The sequence below is a fragment of the Abrus precatorius genome, unplaced genomic scaffold, assembly GCF_003935025.1.
Source record: "Abrus precatorius isolate BTA unplaced genomic scaffold, Abrus_2018 Scaffold4, whole genome shotgun sequence".
Lineage (NCBI taxonomy): Eukaryota > Viridiplantae > Streptophyta > Magnoliopsida > Fabales > Fabaceae > Abrus > Abrus precatorius.
In genome coordinates, this window is record NW_020874384.1 from 2,774,669 (window position 1) to 2,801,619 (window position 26,951).

The 26,951-nt window shown below is 30.7% G+C and overlaps 2 protein-coding genes across 2 annotated transcripts; one reads left to right on the forward strand and one right to left on the reverse strand.

The window, feature by feature from the left end:
• The first annotated feature begins 13,590 nt into the window (after positions 1-13,590).
• LOC113865279 (transcription factor bHLH63-like) lies at positions 13,591-16,672 on the forward strand. Its single transcript, XM_027499723.1, has 7 exons — positions 13,591-14,276; positions 14,383-14,613; positions 14,698-14,832; positions 15,146-15,217; positions 15,353-15,586; positions 15,675-15,777; positions 16,339-16,672. Exons 1-7 carry the CDS (start codon positions 13,869-13,871, stop codon positions 16,374-16,376), a joined length of 1,221 nt encoding a protein of 406 aa, XP_027355524.1. The 5' UTR covers positions 13,591-13,868; the 3' UTR covers positions 16,377-16,672.
• A 6,427-nt stretch (positions 16,673-23,099) lies between these two features.
• LOC113865665 (probable pinoresinol-lariciresinol reductase 3) lies at positions 23,100-25,746 on the reverse strand. Its single transcript, XM_027500373.1, has 5 exons — positions 25,393-25,746; positions 25,010-25,144; positions 24,156-24,399; positions 23,697-23,900; positions 23,100-23,514 (listed from the first exon to the last, which is right to left on the reverse strand). The coding sequence occupies exons 1-5, from the start codon at positions 25,570-25,572 to the stop codon at positions 23,348-23,350; spliced, it is 930 nt and encodes a 309-aa protein (XP_027356174.1). The 5' UTR covers positions 25,573-25,746; the 3' UTR covers positions 23,100-23,347.
• Between the last annotated feature and the right edge of the window lie 1,205 nt (positions 25,747-26,951).

The window sequence follows — 26,951 nt, forward strand, 5'->3', positions numbered from 1 at the left end:
TGCATGATTGTTTTAGACATTATTTTTGTAAAATATAAGCCAAAATCTAGTGGAACAGTATTTGAAACAAACAACATTTGAGTCGTTAAACGTCATGAAACACTAGTGAATCTTCCGTCTAGTGTACATGAAGATGACCATCAATAACATTTGTTTTGGTATTGGAAATGTGATCACTACCAAGACTTTTATCTCAATTATAACTTGAAATTAGATCCACCATCTCAATTCTCAACTATCACTTCCTCACTCTCACAAATGCAAAACATCAAACAAATCAAAGTAGCAACGACCAAGCTACATCATGTAACTTGATTGGATAAGACTCATTTCTTAATGACCATTTTGGTATTCCATCCTAGTTAGACTCAAATCTTTGGCTGTCAGAGATAAGTGTTCATCAAGTATCTGGAAAAAGTAGTGGTCATGAGTCATCACTTATGTAATCTTTTGGACAGAGAAAAACAGCCAAGAGGGGGAAGGGGTAAAGTTCTCGGATATTTGAATTGAGTTTTCCAATCTTTGCTCAGCAACATTCCAAAATGTTTTAGCTGGCTACCTGAAACCGTACTAAGATATCACCATCACATTGTTTGTATCTGCATGTTTTTGGTAGGATTTTAACAGGTCCTACTTCTTTTATCTTTTCTGTTGGTTTGTGTGTTGAGGGATCGCGTGTCAGCTGATTGGTGGAAGACTAAGGTACGGTTTTCATTAGTTCATGACAAAGATAAGCTGATAAGCTATTCCACTTTTTGTTCCTAAAATAAATCACATTCTGCCAATAACCTTATGACTTTCCTACATAATAATCAATATAGTTAATGCGGTAACTTTCAGAGGTTGTGCAATCTTTTCCTAATGTTAGTGATCATTTCTTCAAGTCTCTTGTGCAGTCTTTCCTGCATATTAAGGTTACGATCATTTCTTCCTAATGCAGAGGTTGTGCAGTGCATGTGCATGTCATTTCACTTTTATATTTCTCATTTTTTATTATTATTATTATTATTATTTTTTGTTTTCAACATGAATTTTCACCCAGTTTTACTCTGAATTCCCAAGTCCAATTGCATTGCTCCTTTAAATTTTCCCATAGCCATCATGATGATCTCAGTAAATTCCATAAATTTTGGCCCTCGTCTTCATTAATATTCCTAAACATAAATGATGAATTTAGATTTTCTGTTACAATAACCTCTATGGTTTTTTTATGAAGAAAAGAATGAAGGTTCCTCTTTCCTGTTCATTTTTAAGAGTTGTCCACATTGTTGCAAAGCAAATAGAATTCCAAGTTTGATAAGCATCTTTCAAACACAAGTTTACTTGGCTAGTTAACTATTAGTAGTAGTTATGTTACTTTCTAAGGTGTCAAAAGGGTTGATACACAAGTTTCCTCTACCTATTCTTCTTTTGCATTTTCTAAATCCTCTAGGAAATGGCATCTCCACCCACCTAGCACTTTTTTGTGATACGAACCTTGGAAAAGTTTATATTCATTCATGAATTATTAGTTATTCCCTTAAATGGAACTATCTACTAAGGTGGAGTGGTCCTGATTTGCATGGTCTAAAATTTGAATAATGTAGGTTAAGTGAATTATGGGAGTGTCTACGTTGCTCAACAAAATCCAAGGTCCCAAATTCTTCGGTATTAAAGCTCACAAAAAAGAACTTAAAAGTTCACCGCTAATACCTGGTCCCTGCAATCCTTAGCAAAATTTCAAAGAGAATCTTCAAGAGATAGAGTAATTGCAAAGTAGAGAAGGACGGATTGGTGATAACTAGATAAAGGTTCCAATTTTGGGAACCAACCAATTAGAATCATAATATCTCAGTAACTCTTCCTACATAGGTGATAATTATTTTTTTATACACAAGGTGGTGTTTATTATAATGTTACATGCTAAAAGTGTAATGAAACAAGAGGACAAGGTGACTGTAAAAAAAAGCTATAAAAAGATGTGTAACAGTTGATAAAATATTTGCCGCTTAAATTATAATCAGTCATGCCACTTGATTTGGGTACAGACACTAGGTATTGACACTTCAATGCATCAATTTGGACTTATGCTACAGTAAAATATTAATAAAATTGTTAATCGATTCAATGATAGCCTTGGAAATAAAAACAGAAATTTAGTTGCATGACATTCAAAGAGGATTAGCAAGTCTTATGGTGAGCTGGTAGATATGCTAAGAGTATTATAAAGAAGTTCATTTTGATGAAACAACTATTGATGGCACTCTCATAGGACCCAATAGTTTTGCCCCATCTTAGGAATAATTGAGGATTATGAAGATCACATTACACCTGTTTTGTTTATTTTTTACATTCTAGTGGGCTAAGCATGGGTTCCATTTTCGGGTTTTATCTGCTCTGTCCCAACCCTATCCAAAATGGGCTTTAAATTTAACTTCTATAATCCATTAACAATTTTTCTACAACACAATCTTAGAATTTGAACTTGTTACTCCTTGAAAAATAACAATGATAAAATTTGATCCCAAAGAAAAGCATAAAATATCAACAAATCATAAATTAATTTTGTAAATCACTTTCATAAATTAATAAATTCTTAAAAGGCTCCTAAATCATTCTCGTGAGTTATTCAATTCTTCTTTTTTTTTGTGTAATTCACTTTTTTTTTTCTTTCATGTAAGTCGTTAGTAAATTATGAGTATCTTTCTGAAACCTTGCATAACGATTAAATTTACATAAAATTAATTTTTAAAATATTTAAATTTAAAAATATATAATTAAATTAAGTATACTTTCAAAAATATAAATTAAACTATTTTGAATATATTAACAAATTAAATAAATAAGAAAGTATTAACTGAAAATAAATTTAATTCATGGCATTGCATAATTAGGGATAATTTAAGTTATCCGTGGCTGTAAATTTAGATAAATTTTCAATAAAATGACATTTTTAAAAAAATTTATTCAAAAATTACATTTATGTATTACATACACACTTGTTTGAAATAAATTTATAATGAAAATTCAATGAGAGTGGTTTTAAAAAATTATTACTGCCGAACCAAACATGCAATAAGACAGATTGACCCTTGCATCTAGGTTTCTCTAATCCATTTTGAGCACCAGTTCAATCAGTTGCAGCACTAATTTGCAAAGGAGTGTTAGATCTACAAGTAATAAGACATTAGTAGTTATTTGTTTTTACCAAAAAGAATATTTTATGCACATTTGGATTAATTTACATTTATATTAGTTTGTAATAAAAAAAATATCTTTTGAAAAAAAAAATTGTCAGAATCAAATATGCAATGGTACATAGAGCATCTAAGTATCTGATTTTGGAAACCGGTTGAGTGAGTTGCAAAACTGGCCAAATGGAAGGTGCAAGCAGAAATCTAGTCACATTAGATTTAGTTTGATGCTTAGTGTGAACCAGAAAGGATGGGTCTATATATCTTTCTATGAATTAATCATTTGATGCTCCTAGAAATTCATTAAAGCCTTCTGGACTCTGATATCCAATCTACAACACATGACCTTTCTATAGTCTTTTCTAACCATCACTTCAGATTGAGCATCTAATATTGAGAATATCTGGTGTACTTCCACCATTTGGAGTGGTGTACAGACCCTATCTATTCACAAATGTTGTTATATGCTTAATAAAATTAGGATTTTTTTTTAATATGTACATTATTGCACTGGATAATGGCAATGGCAATAATAAATTATATAGGATAAGTTTTTATTTATATGGAAAGTTTTTATTAAAAGTTACTTAATTTAATATAAATTAATGTATTAATAATATTAAATATTACAATTTTTATAAAATTTATCTTGTATAAATTTTTATCTTGTTGAATATCAAAAAATAGATAAAGTTAAATACAACAAGTACAGCTGGCCCCCTGAAAATCATATTGACTTTGCTTACACCTAACCAGGCATAATCATATTATTGAATGACTTTATTCATTCCCCACTATCTTTTACTTTCAAGGACACAAATATCAATAGTTCTCTTCACTTCACCTCATCCTCAATAATGTGTCTTCGAGGAATCCTCTTCAGTAATTCCACATAATTTTGGGAGATTATTGTGTCATGAAAGTAAAATTTGTATTCCTAGTGTATCAATGTGCTATAATAATAATATCAATCGAAATCATAATTTATTTGTATCTGAAAGGGAGGATGTCTTTTCTATGAGATGGTAACAGCTACACTGTGGACCACATATGGATCACTGAATTATCTTTGGTTCTGAGGACTATTAACTTACTTCTTCTTGTCCAATTAGTTAAGGTACTTAGTTGAGACAATGGTCTTGGAAGGCAAATGAAACATTGCATGTGTGTTTGTTGGGGATGGGGTCCAAGGGAAGGAGGTTGTGATCTAACAGCAAAAGTAAAATTTGAGGAAATTGATTATAGAATGACTTCAAAGGAGACATGCTTAACAATCATCAGTCAATTAACCATTTGGATTTGATTATGATGGCTGGCCAGCGAACATGTGCAACTTCATGACGTTTAGGAGGGGGTGATTGGTCTCAACATGATGTTCTTTTCCAAACATTACAATATGGTACAAAAAGAAGTGCGAAGAGGGTCGATCATTTCGGGCTACTACTTGCCCATTTATTTAATCCACACACGACATTTGCTAACATAGTAGATAATAATAATAAAAATAAAACTGGTTATTTATGTAAGTGCACGTAGGCAGATACATATATGTATATCTTTAGTAGGTATACAAGGGGTTTGGACAGAAACACAAATGAATAATGAGTTGGTGCGCATAAAAAAAACTAGCAGAAATACAATGAAATGAGTTAGTTTTGTGCCTGCAAGAAATGGGAACAAGCCCATATGCCTTGTTAATTAAATGTAGCAAAGATATTGTATACACTCCTTTGAGATCTCACGGTCCCTCTAGTCCCAGTCACTTGTTTCTCTCGGTCCATGATCTTCTAAGAGTACCTCACTTTGCTGACTACAAAATTCTATCTTTTCAAACATATGGTATAGTCCTACGCCTTTCATGTCTTTGTTATTAATAGTTGTTCCAAAACCTTCATGTGATATTGTCTCTATCACTCCATTCATATATCCTTATTTTTCTCCAGTTCTGTTCTCAAGCTACATGGGTTTCCTTCTTCTATGTATCTGATTTTAGGAGCATTAATTTAACTAATGAAATTAGTATGATGGTGGTATCCCCAAAATATATGAATCTGAAAGAGGTTAAGTAATACTAGAAATGGCATTGTTAACTAAGGAAACAGCTTTTGAGAATATGAATGTCTTTATGAGGTTCCACCTATTAATCCAAAGCCACTTTAAGTGAAGTTAATTCACTGGGAGGATCAACTCCCAAGCTAGCTGGAAGAATTGGAATCGAAGGACGACTGTATTCTTTGAAATATGCCAATTCCTTTGTTGCTGGTCGATACTAATGCATCTTATTCCTATTCGTACGTGTAGTTTTGAAGGTAGAGGGGTTGAGATTTGAGTAATAAAGATATGACTTCCTTCATTTATTTTAACCATATAAAATTAACACGCATGTGACATAGTATATCATTAAATCAAGGAAACTCAAGTCTTATCCTACTCAGCCAGTTGTTTATACCCATCACACAATATTATTCACTATTTTTACTGGTGTCTCACAAGTCACTTTCTTTTGCACATGTTTAAATTATTTTAATTAATTTTTTATTATAAGTATTCAATATTTTAATATATATAATCAGTGTAAAGGCAATAACTTGGAGTGAAAATATGGGAGGTTGGTCAAATCTTGTCACCATCATGCCTTCAACAGTTAATATGTTCTCAAACTGTTAATTGAAGGCAGCATTCATTGTGGACAAAGCTTTTACCGCTTACCAGTGACCCTTTTCAGTCTGGTTCAGCCTCCCCCTTCCCTCCCATAGCAGACATTGTGCCAGTTATATCACGTTGCAGCTGCAGCAATACTGCTATTCATTGTTTATGGTGTCTCCACAGTTGAATTATGTTACTCTTTTAAGTAGTGAAAACTTAGGAATACTTGATTACCATTTCAGTTATAAAAGGCTGCAAAAAGGACAACAAATTAAATAACAATGTGCTTGCGAATTATTATACACTATAATTAGTTTCTTTCACTATAATATACGATTTAATGTATCTAAAAATAATTTGATATAAATTTTAATTATATTTACTAATTCAAAATTAATTTTAATTAACTTTAAAACAAATAGCCCTATGTTGTCAAAACTTGGCTTGATTGTTAGATATGATCAACATTAAGCATAAAGTACAGTTAAAACGTAGTCCAATACTGAACCTAGTTGAAACAGAATAGCAAAAACACAAATTAATTGTCTTCCAATAACACACTCTTAAAAGGTAATATTTTAACACATATTTATCATAAAATATACTTCATATTCCCACCGTTTCATATGTTTTATGTTTTAACCTTTTAATTTTGTTTTATTGTTTTAGTCTTTCAAGAATTATTTAATTCTTTTTTTTAATTTTACCCTTATTTAATGATTATAGATGTACAATTTAATTCAATTAAAGACTTCATATCTTATCTATCATATTTAATTTATCAGCATAAACTTGATCTATATAATCAAATTTAGGAAACAATTTAAAAAATTCAAAAATTAGATTGAGTGAGAAAATTTTAATTTTTGTAATAGGAAACCAACTATGCAGGACTTGGTGGCAAAAATTTTGATAAGAAACAAAATATAAATTATACTCCCGTAAATTTAGGGAAAAAAAAACTGCCATTAAAACTCATTTCAATAAATGAGAAAAATAATATGACTAAAGATATAAATGAGAGTATTTTAGTAAAAAATATATTAATATACTACATAATTAATATTTTCTAGTGTGTAGAAACCTTAAACAAAAAAAAATTAAATACACTTTCTATAAATATCATTACATGAGATTCTATGAAAGTTCTACCCAATAATAATATTGACAGAATATATTAAAAAATTAAAATATAAATTTGATCTCTATATTAATCACATAATTTTAATTTTATTTATTCATAATTTTTTTAATTTAGTACTTATACATTAAAAAAATTTGAAATCCAATCCCTAATTGTAAAAAGTATTTTAGAATAGTCCTAATATTTTTCACAAAAATTAGCAACTAAATTAAAAAAAAAAAACTATATACGTAAGGACTGATTAAAATTGTGTAATACATATAAAAATCAAATTAAAGTATATTATAATACCATTATAATATATCTTAATATTAGAAACTATTTTTACAAAAATCACTTGACAAATAATATAAAGATAAAATTTATATATTATTACATTTTTCATGTGCCCAAAATAAGTGTAAAAGGATATATCTATGAATTGACTTTGGGAATCCGTATGGCATCCTTATAGAATTAGGTTTGAACTGAATCTTACTCCTATTCCTGGAGTCATGGACGCCACTAGATTTATTACGGGTAAAATCTGACGGACCCAATTGAATCACAGGTTCATGGATCCAATTTAATTTAATTAATAATTTTTAATTGTAAATATAATTCATTAATTTATTTATAATTTTTTTGTAAATTTTGAATAATATATTTAATATTTTATGAATATTTTTATACTAAAAAATAAAATTACAATAATAAATTTTAATTTTATGTACATAAAAATATCTTAAAAATAAAAAATATTATAAAATAATATAGTTTCTTAAAACAAATTACAGTAATTTAAAATACAACTCTTAAAAATTATAATTATACATATATATATATATGAACTATTATAAAATTTAAATTTAATTTATTTATTTAAATAAATTTAATCAAATATTTAACGAATCAAACTCCAACAATCTATAATTAACTCAATTTGCATCTTTCACCCTCAACCGTGATATGTTACAATCCATGTTTGAAGAAGAAGAAGAAAAAAACAAAAGGAGTGTGCTGAGATTTTAAGAGGTTGGAAAAAAGGTATACTCACGGTGTCACTCCCTTGCTTGTTTGGCCATTTTGTAGCACTGATAGAAAGGCACGAGGAATTGTTTTAACCAGGGAATTCACGAATCAACTAACTAAACTATGTTACTTTTTTCAGTTAAAGATAACAGTTTAGTAGTAAAAACAATTAATAACTAAAATAATAATAATAATAATAATAACAATATTATAATTGTTAAATGTTATTTTTAAATTAACAGAAAGGACTGCGATTAATTGGAATCCAATTATCTGGAGCAGGCACATATGTTGTCATTGACCAACTCTTCTGGGCATTGACTTTTGACTCATCTTCTACAAATGCATGCACCCATGTCGCATTTCTTTTTAAGAAAAGTTTATAGTCGCATTCATGTTTCTTCTTATCCTTGTACTGTTTGCTTAATTATTATACTTTTTTTTTTGTCTTTTTTATAATTTTGATTTATTATTAGCACATTTTTTTATATTTCATTAAATTATGTCATTGTATATCAGAGAATTTCGCTGCAGTAATAGTATTTAAAATTGAACTTATTTAGTGACATGATAACATATAAATGCTGATAATAGATTTTGTAATGTTGGTTAACACTTATGATAGATTTTATTTTGATTGTTTCAGGAACTTGGGATTAAAACTTGCATTGTAGGAAAAACAATAAAAAACTGTATTAATCCCTTATAGGACTATCAATTGTGAAATGGTTAGGGCAATATAATTAGCAAATTAAAGCTTATACACAACAAAAGTATCAAAACAAAACTTAATTTAAAATACAAGATTAACAATATTTTTAGTTTTTATTGTTAACATTTACTTTTAAAATTTCTTATTTGTTAAAATTGAATATTTCATCTCAAAATTTTGTTTAATAATTAATAAAAGTGTAACAGAAATATGAAAAGTATTATTTTGAATGTATTGACAAAAGAAAAGTATAAAAATTAAAATAAAGAAAAATAGAAAACATATGGAAGTTTTTATTTTTATATTTTTTATCATCACTCCATATAAACCAATATTATATTATTCTTTTTTTTAATTATACAACAAAATTTTAAGTTGAAGGAATTATTTTTAACAAAAAAAGAAAAAACTAAATATGAATGATTAAAATAAAAAGAGTATGAATCCAAAATTGACTGCTGATGGTACAACTTGTCTTTGATGAAATTATGGTTTTTTAATTGGTGGGCGTTTTATCTAACATATATTTCATGTGAAATGGGTTCAAAGTAAAAGAAATAGAAACACAGAATCATTTCCAACCGCGTGTGGAGATATATTGTGTTCACTTTCGAATGCTTCGCCCTGTCTGCTATCACAAAGAAAGATACCCTTCTATCATTTTCTTGCTCGTACTAGCTAGGGACACTCATTTTCATCTTCACAATTTGGAAATTAATTGGGGGATTGAGACCCACTTCACCACCTCATATTATCTCTTTAATTAACTCCCTTCTTGTCTTCACTAGCAACTCTAAACATCTAATTTCCTTTCTAATTATGACCTACAAGCCTAATGCTTTCCTTTTAAAAATAATTATTTTAATTTTTACATTCGAGCTTAAATGTTTAAAAACAGTACTATTTTTATTAAAAATATTTATCATTCTTTTATATCTTTAGTGTGATGTTTTAAATATTTAAACTCAATCTTAAATTAGAATTAACAAAATCATCAAAATAAATCATTGCAACTAAGGAAAAGGCTGAATGAATTATTCACATTGCTAACAAATTGTTTTCATTCTGAAAGGCTCAGGAGCCAGAACAAGATTGGAAATAGACATGGTAGTCTATTTGTTCTTTCCATTCTGTCTATATTGAAGACTCTGCAAGTCCTGAAATTTAATTGATTAAGACTACAAGTTCTAAGATTTAATTGATTAACCTTTAATTTGTGTCACTTGATAATACAATAAGGTACAAAGAGTGTATGAGTATATGACTATTAAACTCCTATAAAAAAATTTATGATTATATAATAAATACTCAATTAAATGATTTACCAAACACACCATAATCTAAGAAAATTATGAGTTTTATTGTCAGGTTCCATGTCCAGCCAATTCAGATGCTGGAAACACTTTCAACTATAATAAATTTGAATTACTTACACAATCTAACATCCATAACTTTTTATTGTATACAATTGATTTAGTTAATGTACTTTGTGTTGATACAAGGAAAAAAAATGGTTGATATCATTGCCAGATATTATAACAAAAAGCAAGACAAAGTCAATTTTAATGAGTAGAGAGGGATTGTTTGGCGAAGGCATTGAGCATGTTTGTGCATTAAAGAAGAGAAGGAAGCCCATAGCATCCATCTGTTTGATGATGAACTGCAGCTAGCAAGTGGACTAATGGAGCAACAGATTTTCCAAGAACCCAACTTTTTTCTTACTTTTTGGCCACTGGATATATTTAATAGGGGAGGGGGGGGCCTGCAAGAACTAGGATTCCCTATACATCGGATCTGCTGCTCTCTTCCATTGCTTCCTCATATGCCATCTCCCTCTCCCAATTATTATTTTGGTTCATATACATACATATCAGTTAGATAAGATAAGAAGCCCTCCCAATTATTTTTCCTATATATTAACATATGCCAGGTGGGACATTTTTGGAATTTAAAATTGGCCTTGAAGGGGGCAAAGCCAACAGCAGATACAGAGATACTTACAATAAAAAGATACAAGAAGAAAAGCAATTGCAATAGGGTACTATTACTTTGTGACAATAAAATGCTAATGAATTGTAACTAAACTAAACAGAATTAAGCAATGGCTATATCATAATATTTTGTCATAAATAAAATATAGTTACGAAAATGTGTAGGGGATTGATCATGAATGCCATTTTGAGAAAAATACACAAGGAGAATATGGCAATTGCCTAACTGCATAAATATGACATTGTTTATACAGGGTGTAAGGTGCTGCCTCAATGATAAATGTAGTGTGTAAGGAGAGATTAGTCAAAGAGAATATAGGATGGAAAGCACTCAAGAAACCAAAAGAATGACTCACTAGAAAAACAAAGAGGGGGGACATAGTAGTTTTCTGTTGATGTATACCACAAAGAAAATGATTGAAAAAATGAGATTGAGAAAGCAGGACCCATTTGCCTTTAGCTGTGGTATAGGGTCATTTTGAAGTGTATGCAACTGGTACATAGGAAGAGGGGACCTAGAGAGAGAGAGGAGGCGGGGAGATAGAGTTGATAGTGATAGAGACTTGATCAAAGACTAAAGTTAGAGAGAGAGAGAGAGAGAGAGAAAGGTATAGGTAAGAGAGGGCCCATTAGGTGATAATGGAAGTTGCCTTCATCCTCTCTGGACTTGTTCCTACCAATCTGAAATTATATTTGGTCACCTTTACCTTCCTATATTGCTTCAAGCTTCAAATCACAGCACAAATTTGCAAGCAAAGCATGATTTAGACAATAGTGTTAATGTCATGTGGCTGCGTTGAAATGGTTGCAGAGCCTCATCCTAATGCATGAGATTTTACCTACAAGAAATCTACCATTAAGATTGCAACAACGTGTTATAGCAAATGTGATTTCATTGACTGCTTAATTTGTCAGTGACAAGTAACGAAAACAAAAATATCTCTGTGGTGTTTAGCAACTAAGTAAAAGGTCAATTCCTAACCTAGGATTGGATTAGTAGACACAGCTGTTAATCCATCAATCCCTTTCCTTAAAGTGTAACCTCAAATGTATGTAGACTTTCTTGTTCCTTAATCAAACATAAGTAACTCGTTGAAATAGATCTGTGTCCATAATTCAACGTTAGCTTATGCTAGAACTTTCTCGGGATCTATTGGAATTTTTTTAGTTGGGATACATTCTCATCCTTTGGAATAAACTTCTTTATCTAATTTCACCAATTTTGAGGTCAGATGCAAACAAAATATAAGCCACAAAGATTAGATTATTATTGGACTCTGGACAAATCAACATATTCTTTGAAAATACAAACGCCACAAGTATTTGTTTGAAGAAGAACTGAGAATAGAAAGAAACAATCATTATGAAAGTACTGTTATTAAATTATTTAATTAATTAGAAAGTTGATTGAGAATATTATTTTGAGGATGAAAGGGGTTACTACATTTAGAAGGGGGCTGAGGAATGAGGAATGAGGATGAGACCTTGATTCTCTTTGAATGTAGAAGAGAATCTCAAGCAAGCAAATAATCAAAAGTAATCACTGCGCAATACAGTTACATCCACGCGCCTCGGGAGGGAGGTGTACGAGTTTGTGGGAAATTGTGTGTTTTCTCTCAACTTCTGTATTTACAAATATTTTCAAATTAAATCAGTCATTTGTTTAAACTTATAAAATTACTAATTTACAGTTTATTGGTATGATCATAATTTATCTAAAGTCAAATCAGTGATGATAAAATATATAATTTTAATATTATATAATATTAACTAATATATTAATATAAAATTATAAAAAATAAAGTGAAATTATACTTAACATAATAAGATGATGTATATATACAACTAATTATAAAAATTCATATATGAGTTTTATTACGAGCATTTATTTATTTTAAAATATTTTAGAACAAAAGTAAAAAAGTTAAAAATTGATTCAAACATATCTTTTTAATCAGTTCTAAATTGATTTTTATGGATTTTTTCATGTTGATGACTTATCCAGTTTATAATTGTTCTAGTTCAATTTTAGTAACTGTCATGCCTATTCAACTTTCCTCCATATTATACATCAGACTAAATTTAATAATATCTTCTTAACTAAAAGGTGTTTTGAAGAGAATATTTAACTTCAAAATCACAAGTAAAATATGTTTATATAAAATTTATCTGTTTAAACAGTATTTTGGATTTTAGAATACACTGTTTAATAATCTCAGTTATTTTATTATGCAAGTTTTTTTGGGTATAAGTGCATTCCACTTTTTCGGTCGATATTATTACTCTTTATATAATTTCCTTTTTTCTGATGGATTATTGGAATAGGGACAATGTAATATTCAAAGATGCATTCTTTGATATTAATTTAACACCTGATTACTCAAACCAAATATAGTTAAAAAAATTATTTTAATTTTAAATTTGATTAACTTAATTCGTCAAACAACTTATTTGGGCAATAATAATGTTGATAATCAAATAAAATAATATAATAAAGAATATTATGAAAAAACAAATAACTAATATAGATAAAATAAAATAAAACAGGTATAAAATATTATCATCAACCTATTTCTACATCTTCATTTTATGGATAATGGTGCCAGTGGCAGTGGCAAAGCCACCATAATCCATATGCAACGTGAATATGGAGAAAAAAGAAAAGAAAGAAAAGGAAAACACCGTCGTTTTGAAGTGTTGGACATGCCCACGTGGCGGTCATGTCAGTGGGGCCCAATACCCACAGCTTCGGTTATGGATACATCACTTGGCACTCTTTTCCTCTCTCTCCTAATTATTCCGGCCACTACTTCACATATTCCGGCATTCTCCGGCCTTTTTTTTATTCTCTTTTATTTATTTATTTATTTATTTATTATTATTATTATAAAAGAAATAAATTTATTTCCCTATACCTTTATATATATACTCAACCTCTCTTCCTCTTCGTCCTTAACAACATTTCACTCTTTCTCCTCTGTTTTCTTTTTCTCACTCAACTTACCTATCCTCTGTTCTGTACCTTCTTCTCCCGAGACCTTCACGCGTTGGGAACGAAGGATTGCTGACCCTACTTCGTTTTTCTTTTTGTTTTCAACACAGCGCATAGAAGCCACTACTTTTACTCTTTTTCAAGAACTTGGCACTGCTTATTCCTAATAAAGATAACGAATAACGATCACAAGAACACGATGTTGCATTGTCTGAACACTTCGGGGAATCTAGTAGGAGCGAGCTGTTCGGAAATGACGGTGTTGGAACGGCAAAGGGAAAGGGTGAGGTGGCAACAGCAGGATCACCATCACCAACCCTTCTTCTGTTCAACGGAGCTTAACGCCGTTTTCTCTTCTTCTTCTTCTTCTACTTCTGCTACTACTTCTCTGCAAGCTCTGAATATTCCTCACTTAGGTGACTCCGCGCTTGGAGAGGTGCTAGCTCATACCGTCAAACCCGAATTGGGAACCGGGTTCGGATCTTCTTCTGGTTTCGTTGCCGCTTCTGCTATTTCGAGGACTTGTAGCAGAGACAGAGACTTGGTTTCAGCCACGGAAAAGATGGTGGTTGGGAAAGAAACCTCTAAGAAGAGGAAAGCTGAGAAGGTATTATTTTGGATTGATTCTGTTGCTATTTGCTAATGTTAAGGTTGTCATGTTATGAACCTTAGATTAAAAAGAGGTTAATTTATGGTTTGGTTCGTTGGTTAAGGTGGTTGCGGATAGCGATAAGAGACTGAAAGTGAGTGGTGAAGAAGGGGAATCAAAAACAACGGAGCAAACGAGCAACAAAAATGCCAAGTCCAACAACACTAACAGAAACAACAGGGAAACATCCGCGGATACTTCAAAAGGTTCAGAGGTTCAAAATCAAAAGCCTGAATACATTCATGTGAGAGCGCGTCGTGGTCAAGCCACTGATAGTCATAGCTTAGCTGAAAGAGTGAGTGCATATCAATATCATAACTTGTTTTGATTCACTTTTTCTCTCTACTTGTAGTTTAATCACACGTTCTGTCTCGTGCAGGTTAGAAGGGAGAAAATTAGCGAGAGAATGAAGTATTTGCAAGATTTAGTACCCGGGTGCAACAAAATTGCAGGAAAAGCTGGCATGCTTGATGAAATCATTAACTATGTTCAGTCTCTTCAACGACAAGTTGAGGTTAGAGTCGTTCCCATTTCATTTTCTGCCTTTCACGTTGCTTCATAGTAAATTAATCAGCTCCATTACCACATAGTGACAGTGCCCGTTTCTTTTATAATTAAAATTTTAATTTTTATACCTTGTAATGGAAAACATAGGTTTTCTTAATATGATTAATTTTAAAACTCATTTTAATTATATTCAACAATTTAAAATAATTTTTTTTCAAAACTTTAAAGTTCTGTATATATATTTATATATTAGTTCAGTTTCAACTTTTTGTACAATTAAAGATCACGTGACTTACTGTATAATCCATCCCCGCATGCAGTTCTTGTCAATGAAATTAGCTGCTGTAAACCCAAGGCTTGACTTCAACATTGATGAACTGTTGGCCAAAGAGGTAAGGGCAAATGGGCAATGGCATATTTAGCTTGTTGTAGTTCCTTCCTTCCTTCCTTCCTTTTAGATCGATTACATCGAAAGAGTAAAAATCTGATACATTCATTATATTATATCTTTGATTTGATCTCAACAGGTGTTTCCTTCTTGTGCACAAAGTTATCCAAACATGGGGATGGCATCAGATATGACTATGACTAACCCCAACAACGCCTATCTTCAGTTCAATTCAGCACAACAGCTTGTCTCGTGCTGTGGTGGGTTAATAAATAATATGGGTGTAAGCCCTCCTCCCAATATGGGGCTTCGGAGGAACATTGGTGCTCCTGTGTCTTTGCCTGAAACCTTTCTTGACACATCCTGTTTCACTGTAGGTTTCTCCTATCTGAATCTGTCTTCTAATGTTCTTGCTCTAATGATTAGTTTTCTCAAATTGATATTTTTTACCTGCACTGCAGCAAATTCTACCCTCCTCAAATTGGGAAGGTGATTTCCAAAACCTTTACAATGTGGCTTTTGATCAAGGGCGAACAACATCCTTTTCTTCTCAGCCATTTACAGGTAGCTACAAATTCATGACTTGTCAAATCACTTTTTTCATTACACAATATCCTAAAAGTAGAAAGTAGAAGCAGCAAAGCACAGTGGATTTTGAATCATAGATGACAGACACACGAGAGCCCCACAGATATTGTTAAGTCCCTTTTGATCAAAACCAAGAAATTTATTTTTTATTTTTTTTTTAATATCCGTTAATCATTCAGTCATCAAGCCAAGTTGTCTTTTATTTGCTCCCTTCATCACTCTCCCACTACTTTCACTCCTAGAATAAGTAAAGGTTTTTGCAGATTGTGTCAATGCATTATGGGCATATAGGACTCTTGCTATAGATAAGCAAGCTGTTTGTAATACAAGACAAAAATCACTTATAACGTTGGAAGTGTATTATATTTAGTGAAATTAAACGGGTACAAATAGCAGCAAGCTTCTCATAGACTTGTTGGCCATTCCACAATAACCCTTATTTCAAACAACATAAAATTATCCTCTGATGTTGAAAGTAGTTGCACTAAGCTACTTGTGAATGTAAATTATTAATTTGTTGTGTTTATGTGTATGCAGGTCTAATTGAAGCTAGCAATCTAAAGATGGAGATGTAAAGCACATGATGTGCTACCATTTGGTTGGATTAGCTGGCTGAGAATGCCTCTTATCAAAATTCTTTTTCGTTTCAAGTACATAACATATATTGGTTGTATACTGCTCCGTAGAATAAATATGATCATATTAATGCCTATTAACTTCAGTCACCTGCTTTTGCATGCTTAAAGTACTATTAGCCAATTATAAAAACACAAAAAGAGAGGTTCATCACAATGAACAGATGTGTGACCAGGCACCTAATCCAATGTACATAGGGCGTTGATGGCAACCTTCCACTGCTTTTTTCCCCTCTTCATTAATATGATTTTTGGTAAAATAAAAGTAACATCAGCTGAAGCTAAGGTGTAATAATAATAATACATCAGGATTATTCTGGGGGGAACCAGAGTTATTTTATTTTATTTTATTTTTGAGAAAAAGGATACAATTATTTTACATTGTGTATGTTGTAATGTACATATAGATAGATAGCTAGAACTTACTTCAATTTTATAATAAATATGATCTTTAATTTATAATACCCCTTTTTGTTAACACGGATAAAATATGAAAGTTCCAAAATATTTATTTATTTGTAAAAGATTCAGATTAGAAATTTAAACACAAATTAACTGCATATCTATTATAATAATATTTAAAATTTAAAGATTCATTATGATAAAATGAAAATTCAAATATCTATTTATAAAATATATAAAATTTAAACAATAAGGAGTTGTTGGATTTGACTTTTTATTTTTATTTATAAAAATATTGTTTTATTTTTTTATTTTTTATTTTTTTTTTATTTTTTTGCTATTAATATTGTTTTATTTTTAGAAGTTTATAGAAGGATAGTAAAAAAAAATTAAATTCATTTTATAATTTTTAAAATATAAAATGACGTGATAGTTTTATAATTAAAGTAAAAATGAAAAAAAAAAGGTTCAATTTTGTATACATATTTTATACCTTCAAGGATATTAGGCCCACTAGTAGTAAAGCTGGGAAAACTCGATGCAAACCCAAGAATGATCAGAGTTTCATTGCACTTTTCCGACTTTTCTACCCTATTGATATTGTTCCTATTCTCTCTCGAATACATAATTTTGATTTTTGAATGTTAACTCGTCAATATTTATGCAATTATTATTATTATTATTTATGACTTTATTCATCGACACTCAGTAACATCAAGCATGAGCGGTTTTTTAATTTTCAGTAGAATTTTTCTTCAAGTTGGATAATTTTTTTGCTGCAACAAATTGTTCTCAAAATGATTGTCTATTTCGTCTGCCCAATCAAAATCTTACATGTACGACATTCTTACCCGTTTCCTAAGAAGAATCCAACGTACTTAAATCTTGCAACTCGAGGAATGGCCCCATCCCTAATGTTTATTATCTCCGCTCTATGTTATCCGGATTCAGATAATTAGACATAAATATCCGGAATAATATATAAATAATATAATTTGTTTGAAAAAATAAGATACATGTGACAATATATATTAAATAAAATATATATTGTCATACATAAATATACCTGATATTTATATAATCTTAAATCTCTTGAAAAATTATAAAAAAATTAATAGTAATTAAATTAAAATAAAAATACTATAATTAAATTATGAAAACTATCTCGTCATTATTTGAAAAAAAAAAAAAAAAAACGTATACGCTAAGAGGCTTAAAGAGAAATCAATCGAACTTTAATGTAGAGAAACGTATCGCAAATCGATATTTGATACGGTACCATACGGATATCTCGGTGATTTCAAAGTCTCTCTCCCTACATTTGCTAATTTGCTTTTTCCGTAAAAACTTACATATCTCATTTTCTGTCTTTCTCTAATCGAAAAATAAGACCAAGGTCACATGCTGATGCCGGTGTGTTCAGATGCCCTAGTGCAAGATATTGTGAAACTATATACTTGCTCTTGAAGATTATTATTATTATTTAAATGCAATGGGTAATGCAGAAGCATAGGTTTGATATTATGTTTGAAATTACATTGATTCTGAAACTGCAACCAGTAATATTAGAATAAATAAATGTGAACTTCTGAGATTGAAGGAAGTAGCTTACCATTTTGTTGGATGAAGAAAAAAGAAAGATAACATTGAGTATGGTGGTTGAGAGAGACAGAAGCAATGGGCCTAACAGTGGACCTTCTCAAAACCACCTTTGGGGACAGAATAATAATAGTGTGCTGATTGAGACAGTGATAATTAGGCAACATAGTCCTAAATAAGGGGGGAGAAAAAGGGCATAGGCAGACATTTCAACTTCTTCAATTAATTAGAATGATTTTTGTGTCTCTCAAGTACCCAAGGAATTATGATACAGTTCAATCAAAAAGGACATTTAAACTCATGTAAGGTTAAAAGTGTGTGTATATATAATGTATATGGTCATCTAGGTGTTTAAACTTTTAGAATTATATGGACAAAAAACTAAAAGGAAAAAGATGTTGCTATTGTTTATTGAAGTTCTTCAACTGTGAGGACTCATGGGAACTAAACATCACAGTACCCAATGAGTACAAGCTCATGCAAAATGTTGATAACATGATAAATTCATCAAAATTTTGACTATACAAAATTAAATTTGGCTAGCTCAATCAAAGATGCGGATCTCATTTTGAGGCTTAATTTTATTTTATTTTCCAAGCTGGGGAGGTTCTGATGAGACTTTAATGTACCTCCGAAATCATTAAAAGGTATAACTAAATATGTTGAGCGTAGATTGATGTCTTAATATGAATGAAAGGAGCTTTTCAATGTTAGGGTGTGTGGATGGTTACTAAGGGGACCACCTAAGGTTGCAAAGGGCAAGATGGCATGGGAGCGTGTTATTATTTTATCTAGGAGTTACAAGAGCCTCAGGTTTCCTTCACTTTCAAGCCATATATAATGGTGAGATCGGTGGACCTGTCTCATCCATACCCAAGATCTCTAGTTGATTCTCTTTGTTTCTGTGGATGGTGAGAGATGATCTCAGATTTTACTTTCATTGGTCCCACTTCAGAACTTCCCTTCTCAAGTCTCATTCTCTACCCTTTTACTCACATGGGGCGCGGTTTACCAGTTCCAATGTATATAATAATATATAACAACCTAAGCCAAACCTCCAAATATTCCTTCCCATGTAGCACAACCAAAAATTAGAGGAGTGTTGATAACGTATTATTTATCGGTCGATGAAATTTATTGAAAAAGTAAGAGTAAAATTCATTAAATAAAATATAATGTTTACTGAATTTTATATTAGGTTAAATATGTTTTTGATTTTCACATTTTATCGAATTTTTTGTTTTAATCTCTTGAAATTATTATTTTTATTTTAGTCTTTATTTTTTTATAAATTTTTACTTTTAATCTCTAATGTTGATGAGATTAAATAAAAAATTGACATGTAACGATATTTTAATGGATCAAATTAATGCTAGAGACTAAAAATAAAAAATTTATAAGTAAGAACTAAAATATAAGAAATTTATTATAAGAGCTAAAATAAAAAAAAATTCTAACATATGAAGATTAAAAACATATTTATATTTTTTATATTTTTTTATTATTAATAATAAATATATTTAAAAGAACATATCAAAAAATGTGTTATTAATATATTAAATAATAGCAAAATTTAAGAAGTTAGGATTCTAACATCTTTTTTTGGTAAAAATAATTTTCTTTAATAATTTATATTATTAAAAATATGCTTAAGAAAATTCGTAACAACTTATACAACTTTGAAGAAATAATATAGTATATGAATATAAACTAATAAAATTTAACAAATTCATAAAACTTATCAAATTATAATTTTTACTATCAATGAAATAAAAATACATAAATAGATTTATATATATATTACATTAAATTAAATATATCTGAGCAGTTCTTTTCTCACAATCTTTGATGAATATGACCCTAGAACGGATCAACCATCTTCATTTCTTTTCTTTCATTACTTGAAAAATGTAATAGTGAGTATTTTCTGCCCCACTAAATTTCTTTTATTACAGATTAACTTAAATGAAACTACAGTTATAGTCTAACATCCTATTCTAACTCATTACCAATAATAAACAGCTTACATTAACAATCATAATATTAAAGCACATACAACAAGACAATCACCAATCAAAACATATGCAACAATTCACTCATTCTACATACATTTCTATGTTAACCTATATGTTATAATATATGTATCATATCATCTCAATTAATATGCTACAGTACATGTGTCCTAGTAGCACCTGTCGATATACTATAACACATATATCATAACAACATAAATTAATTTGTTACGATACATATATTATAATCATACAAATTCTATACTATTTCACATCTATAACCCTTTCATATCCATCATATTTTCATAATAATTGTCCCTACGATCCCTTGAGAACTTCATAGCATAGATAGCTGCTGATTAGCTGTAGCATCACTGATACATGTGTGTCGCCTCGGCCCCTTTTAGCAAATGTATAGTCAGGAGTTTTGTCAAAAAATGAGTGGATGGCCAAACGATGCATTCATAATTTTATAAATGTGTACACTCAACCAAATGTCATCCCTCACTCTACGTTTTACCTAGATTTCTTAAATCTTCTCTGAACTCTATACTCCCAGTATATCTCTGTAACTATCTATACTTATTCTCTTTATCAACATATCTAACTTTCAGTTCCATATCCTTTTTATCGATCAGCATGTCATACGTGAGTTTTGATATATATAATCTTATGCATCACCATATATATATATATATGTGTGTGTGTGTGTGTATCGTAATCACACTTTTCAAATCATGCATCTCATTGTTTGGTGAGAAATGAATATTTTTGAAGCTGAGGTTCCTTAAATATCCTTCCAAAGACCTCGTTTGAGCGATAAGATTCTTGCTTAAGCGAGATCCACCCTAGCCTAGGCGAGACAACTAGACAGCAAAACTATTCATCTTTCTGATATTCTCGCTTGAGCGAGATACAATCTCGCCTGAACGAGATCAAGTCCACAGAGCACCCTATCTTTCTTGCAACTCCTCACTTAGACGAGCTCTATCTCGCTTGGACGAGCTGCTCTCAGCCTGAATGAGACCCCTTTTTTTTGCCTAAGCGATAAGATAGTTGGGACAACTTTATCTCATCTTGCTTGAGTGAGATTCATCTCGCTTTAGTGAGAAAGTTCCAGAACGTTCTCTTTTAGGAAATTCTACTTCACTTGAATGAGATCTATCTCAATTGAGCGAGATATCTTTAATCCATTTTCTATTTTTTTTACATAAGAGCAACAAAATTTAGGGTGTTACAAGGATAAGTTTTATTTGGAAAGAAGGGTAAAAGTAATTGTTATTTGAATTACTAAAAATTAACAAAGTATGTGATAATATAATTTTACATTTTTCATTTATTTATTTATATGCATACATTTCAAACTACATATAAATATTCAAAAAAAGCATATGTAAGTGTCCTGTTGATAACAACAAACAAATATTTCTCAATCAAAAGAATATAATCTAACTTAAGCTTTTAACTTTATGTCCCAATTAAGGATCTTAACTTGACAGGCACAAATGACAAATACTCGCACCTGCTTGAATACCTACACTGCACGAGTACATGTTAAGTTAAATGGATACTCAAAAATATTTATGACATTTTATAATTTTTATTAAAAATATAAAATTATAAAATAATTTTAAAAAATTTACTATCAACTATCTACGTAATAGTAAAAGAGAAATTAAATTATTCATATAACACTAAAAAATTAATTAAAATATAACATAAAAATTATTAATTGGTTAAAATTATGTTATTTTTATTTATATATAAAGAGTAATTTGTAATTTCATCTGTAAATGGATAGAGACGGGTATCTAAATACCCAAAGTCGTTCTATTTAATTAACAGGTAAAAACTTGTAAAAATTCGTTTACTACACCCACAGATGCCGGTTTAAAAATCCACCCGTGACAAATATTACTCGTTGGCAGAGGATGCTTGTGGGCTAGTGACCTAATATGGCCCAGGTAATCTGATTTGGGTTGGACTTAGGTGAATTTTGAAACTCAGGTACATTCCAGGCTCAATTATATACCTCATAAATTAATTGGGCTGCGCTTCATAATTTATAGACGAAATTCCATTGCTAGCGCATCTCCAAGTAATAAAAACTTTCGACTCTTTGTACAAAAATTTTGAACCTCAAATGCAAATTCACAAATAGCCTTGGGTTTTAAACAAATGCACCCTTTATTAAGTTCCCAGATGTAAAATAATTTGACTTCCACAGCTTAATATTTACATTATAAAAATTTCTCCTATTTAGCCCCTTTCATGTAAAATCCTGAAGAAACAAAGTTTTGATGATACGGAACATTAAAATAAATTTTATAGAACCCCAACTCATAGATAATCCAAAATGACATGCCTCCTCTTGCTCAATGAACACCAAACCAAAAGCTCATCATAACATCAGCAAAACTTCAAATTTCACTACCATTTCAAAAATAAAAAGGAAAATAATACTTAAAAACAGCTCCACAAAATCACTACCGAGCCATCAAACCTGTGACAAGCAAAATGATCCTGGATCTCTCTACCTAGTAATTAATGCCACCTCGTTCCACCACTATGTTAGAACTACTATTGTATGTTGACAAGAAAGAAGGACAAAACTACATTGTACCAGCATCAATCTAACCATTGTGTTGGTCTCCATCTTCTCGAGTTTAGGGTTTAGAAGAACAGGAATAATAATAAAAAAGTATAGCCTATTTAATAATGTAAAACGACATTGGTGTCATTATTGTTAAGTGCATTGCATTATTAATTTATTCAACACAGTTATCTAAAGTTGTGTTTAGAAATATCAAACAAACAAAACTTGGAAAGAATGGATATTTTCAACATAAAAATATGTGAACTGCACACTTTCCCAACATTCCCAATCCTAAACAAAGCCTAAACTAGTGTGTCTAAGAATTCACTGACAGTGGTATATTTCAGATGCGGATACAGTTCTGTGCCATTAACACCAGAGGATGACTCAATATCGAAGTATGTGTGATCTCCCCTTATAAAAGCAGAATATATAAACAACATCTCAAAGTTGGCAGGGAAAGAAGTTCCTACAATGCAAAAAAGAAATAATAGAATAAGATTTGGTATACATATGTTTAAAAAGAGACTTCATATATAATAACATATGAAGCATCCTAAAGTCTTAACTGACAAGTGCGGCAACATAGTTTACAACTTACTAGTAATTCATAGTCAAGTGATAAATATGTTGAATATATTACCATAATACCTTTGATTTTCACAAGCAGCCCTTCTTCTGAAATATGCAATTTCTCAAGGTTCTTGCCAATCTTGGTCTCCCACATCTCAACCAATTCATTCAAAGAACAGACGTTTCCTGGGGGTCTCAAGTACAACACTTTATTTAAAGTACGAGGATCATCAACTGCATTGATAGTGAAGGCAGCAACATCACTTTCCTTCATAAAGACACCTGCAAAGATACAGTTCATGAGTAAAGCAAGCACCAAGTAAAAAAAAAAAAAAAAAGCTATTTTCAGCTTATTTTAATAAGCTTCTTAGTATAACTTTCTCAAACAAATTGTTTTCAGCTTATTTCAATAAATTTCATCATTAAATTTATAGTATAAGTCGTCATTTAGAAATAACATTGAATAAACAACTAAATAAGATATGTATCCAAACGTACCCTAAATATCATTCAATGGTCTTGATCAAGCTAGCATACCTTTTGTATTGCCATCACCAAATATGGTGACTTTGTCTCTAGGTGGAGCATCTAAGCCGGGCTGAACAAGAGAAGGAAGCAAAATCTTCATAAAGAAATTGCAGGAGATGTAAGTGTATGGAATGCCTTCTGCCTCCACAAGTCGCCGAATTTCAACTTTGGGTGCATAGAAATTATAGCCATCATCAAGTTCAGATACTCGAACCCTGGTAGGATCTGATCCAAATTCAGATGGGATAAACCTCTGAACCACACAATTACCAACACATTAATAAACACAATTAACAATGCAATCACACTAGGAATGGATTCTCCATCAATAAGGTTATAACTTAAGTACATGAAGATAGCCTAACCCAAAGGGGTAGTTCATTAGGAGAAAAAGCTCCTTGTCTTAAGTATGACATTAAGATTACAACAATAACGACAATTTTATCCAGGTGAAGTCGGCTACATAAATCACACGATACCATTGAGCTTTCAATAGTAACCCATTCAGTTTCTTATCCCACTCAAAAATGAAACTTATAACATGGACACTCCCTTTAAAAGCCGAAGTCTATAGTAACCCTTCTCCTTTACGTTGGTGGCTTCGCTCTATTCAGTACATTGTTTCTTAATCCAATCTATAGGTAACCCTTTTTGTACCCAATTATCAATGAAAGCACAAATTGGTATGACTTAAGCAAATAAAGAGAACCTAACTCAAATATACTACATTAAGCATCGTCTTATTCTATTCAATGTAAGACTAATAACAAATACAGATATGTATATTGAGAATTCTGGAAACATATACAATTGTAGTCTGAAAGGGATAGAGGATGGATAAAAAAATTAGTATGGATGATCACCTTGATTGAGCCAGCTTCTTTGATAACCCGAATAAGAAGCCTTTGCTGTAGAGTTTGTTTAGCTGAAACGGCACAAATGACCACATCTACTAACTTCACAGCCTCAAATAAGCTGGCCTCATCTTCGAGTGAACCCTGACCATAATATATGTTAACCGCAATAATAAGTAAGGAGAAAATTTACATATGGTTCTTCAAGTATTTTTCTGTTATTTTTAATTAATATTAAAATTTTATCCTCCTAACTTGTGACAACCTTAAATACTAGTAGCTTTTATTGGGCAAGCGAAATTCTAATTAAATTCGAAAATAACATTAAAATACTCAAAAGAAGTACACGTGAGTTCTGTTCCACACAAAAATTAGAAAAAGAAGAGGGAGACTTTGAGAAGCGTAGCTCCCGCATGAGAAAGGGAGTGAAGCTTTTGGGCTTTGCTTGGGTCAGAGAAAGCAGAGTCTCTAACAAGAGCAAATGTTGGGTGACAAAACTTAATGCTTGCTTCTGCTAAATGGTAACCCAGATTTCCCGTCGCCCCAATTACCAATATTTTGCTCTTTCCCATCTCTCTCTCGACCAGTTTATGTAATAGAATCTCACTTTTAATCTCAAGTATCAGTTTCACTCTCTCTCTCTCTCATGCGAATCGAAATAAGGTTGTAACGAGCAATGATATTAAATTTTATAGGAACATTGAAAGTTTTTTCACAGATATTGCCGTTGGACTATTTTTTAGGTTAGGAGAGATAGGAAATAAGGTTCACTGGTTATATAAACGTTATAATATTTAAAAATTTGATTAAAAATATTTAGAAAAAAATTAATGCATTATATATTTTAACCCTATGGTTATATTAAAAAAAAACTGCATTCAAATCTTATATATTACGTTTTTAAGATGATTAACTCAGTAACATTTTATGTTAAATTTGAAAATTGTGAAAGATTAACAAAAGAACTTGGTGTATTTTATTGAAAGTTTAAAGGAATACGGTCAAATTCCTTCAATGGTTGTTTTAGTTATGATGCCTTCATTCGTTTTCCTTCTACATTATTGATATAAGTGGAACATTACTTACAATTTTACTCTCAATCTACACACGGAAGTATGTAGGAAGAGAATTTAATAGTTAAATACTGAAAAAATATGCAACGATACATATAACAAGAAATGCTTTTAAGGAACATTTGGTTTAGAGACAAAGACACTATAACAGAAACACAGAAGCATACGTATCATGTTTGACTAGTGTCTTGCTGGAGAAACAAAGACACAGAAGGACACATGGGAACACAAATTCGAAGGATACTAGTGTACCTCCTAGAAGAAAGGACTGGTGTCCCAACTCTCTCAGCTCTAGGGTCACGGAAACTATACTTTTATAGACCAAAATACCCCTAATACTTTTACAAAATTACATATACTACCCTTACATGTTTTTCTTTTATCTTTGTCTCTTACATATACTACCCTTACATATATTATGTTGTTTCTCTAATTTTTTTTCTTTTTATTCCACAACTTCGTGTTATATTACTACAGGATAGGAATGCAAATAATTCACTGAATAGAGATAAGTTTCTCTAATTTATTATAGGTACTGAAGATCACAATTAGCAATGCAAAAAGATAGAAATAGAAAAATCCAAGTCAAACATAACATTGGCCAAGAGATAGAGAAAGGAACAGAAAATAGAAGGGAAATTCAGACAATAGTTACACACTCACAATACAGTTACTACTTATTATATATAGGACACATATTATAGTTACTAATCATTAACCATTCCTTTTTACTGCTTCATTGATCAATAACTTCCATGTTTTGCACCTTTCACACTTACTACGCCTTGGTTCAGTTATGTTATTTTTGTCCCCACTTGTAGTTACCACATAATCCATATCAATACTCCTTCCTTTGAAATTGACTATGTCCTTAAGGT